Source organism: Poecilia reticulata, unplaced genomic scaffold (assembly GCF_000633615.1).
Source record: "Poecilia reticulata strain Guanapo unplaced genomic scaffold, Guppy_female_1.0+MT scaffold_155, whole genome shotgun sequence".
Lineage (NCBI taxonomy): Eukaryota > Metazoa > Chordata > Actinopteri > Cyprinodontiformes > Poeciliidae > Poecilia > Poecilia reticulata.
In genome coordinates, this window is record NW_007615016.1 from 683,479 (window position 1) to 684,756 (window position 1,278).

At 41.4% G+C, this 1,278-nt stretch overlaps 1 protein-coding gene across 1 annotated transcript in view; it reads left to right on the forward strand.

Annotated features, from left to right (window-relative positions):
* The window catches only part of LOC103460018 (15-hydroxyprostaglandin dehydrogenase [NAD(+)]-like), a 22,867-nt gene that overhangs the window by 18,357 nt on the left and 3,232 nt on the right, over positions 1–1,278 (forward strand). The window contains exon 2 of the mRNA XM_008401980.2: positions 601–813. Coding sequence (XP_008400202.1) covers positions 601–813 — 213 coding nt within the window. The remainder of the gene's footprint in view (positions 1–600; positions 814–1,278) is intronic.

Here is a 1,278-nt window from a genome sequence, read left to right on the forward strand (position 1 = left end):
TTCATGTTCACATTATTTATTGACTGTATATAAATCTATTTTAAATTTAACTGAAGATATGACATAATACAACATGTAATATTCCATAATATTTGTGGATAGGTCAGGGTGTCCACACATGTTTTATTCTCTCCCTGCTGGCAGAAACAACCCGTTCAGCTTCTCAAAGCTCCTTCTAGGCCTCAAACGAGCCTCATTTAATCCAGGTGTGTTGAACTAGGGACCTGCAGGATGCTGGCAGACTTTGGGCTCCCCTGGACCTGGTCATCAAATCCCCACGTTGCCTGCAGGATTTTTAATGTCCAGCATGTCCAGCATGTGTCAGTATTCAGTGACACAGAATCAACAGTTTTGCTTTGGGTCGAAACGATACGAYGCCTCATCTACCATCACTAGTATAAACTGAACTGAATGGGTTAAATGACAGATGTGCTGATTATTAGAATAATGYAGTTTTAACACTTTGTGGCCGAATGTTGCATTAATGCTCTCATCCAGCTTGTTAAACTCAGAGTTAACATGAAGATCAGAATCCAGTTCTGGTCTCTGCATGAGGCTCACAGCCGACTGATGGTGTTTCTCATGTTCTGACCTGTGCAGGTGGCTCTGCTGGACATTAACGAGGCTGCAGCAGAGCGCCCCCTGCAGGCCCTGGAGCAGCAGTTCGGAGCAGAGAAGACCATCTTCCTGAAGTGTGACGTTGAATCCGAGGAGCAGATCAGAGGTAGCGTGTTAAAACACGGAGCTGAGCTGAGAGCCAGAAGCTTTTCCACAACGTCTGTCAGAAACCAGAAAGACGACAAACAGGATCAGGTTTCTGTTGCATAACTGCTGCTCTGGAAACATGGAGACACCTGGAAACATGGAGACACCTGGAAACATGGAGACACCTGGAAACATGGAGACACCTGGAAACATCAGGAAATATGAGAAAATATCAGAAAATGTCTGAAAATATCAGGAAATATCTGAAAATATGAGAAAATATCAGGAAATATCAGAAAATATCAGGAATTATCTGGAAATATATTTCCAGAAAATATCAGGAAACATCAGAAAATATCAGGAATTATCTGGAAATATCAGAAAATATCAGGAATTATCTGGAAATATCAGAAAATATCAGGAAATATCAGTAAAGAGTCAAACTGACATGTTTTCCTCTGTGTGTGTGTCTGGATCCCCATCAGTAGTTACCATAGCAACAGCTAATCTTCCTGGGTCCACATCATGAACACAGTTATACACACTTAACATGAGAAACATAGAATATTAGAT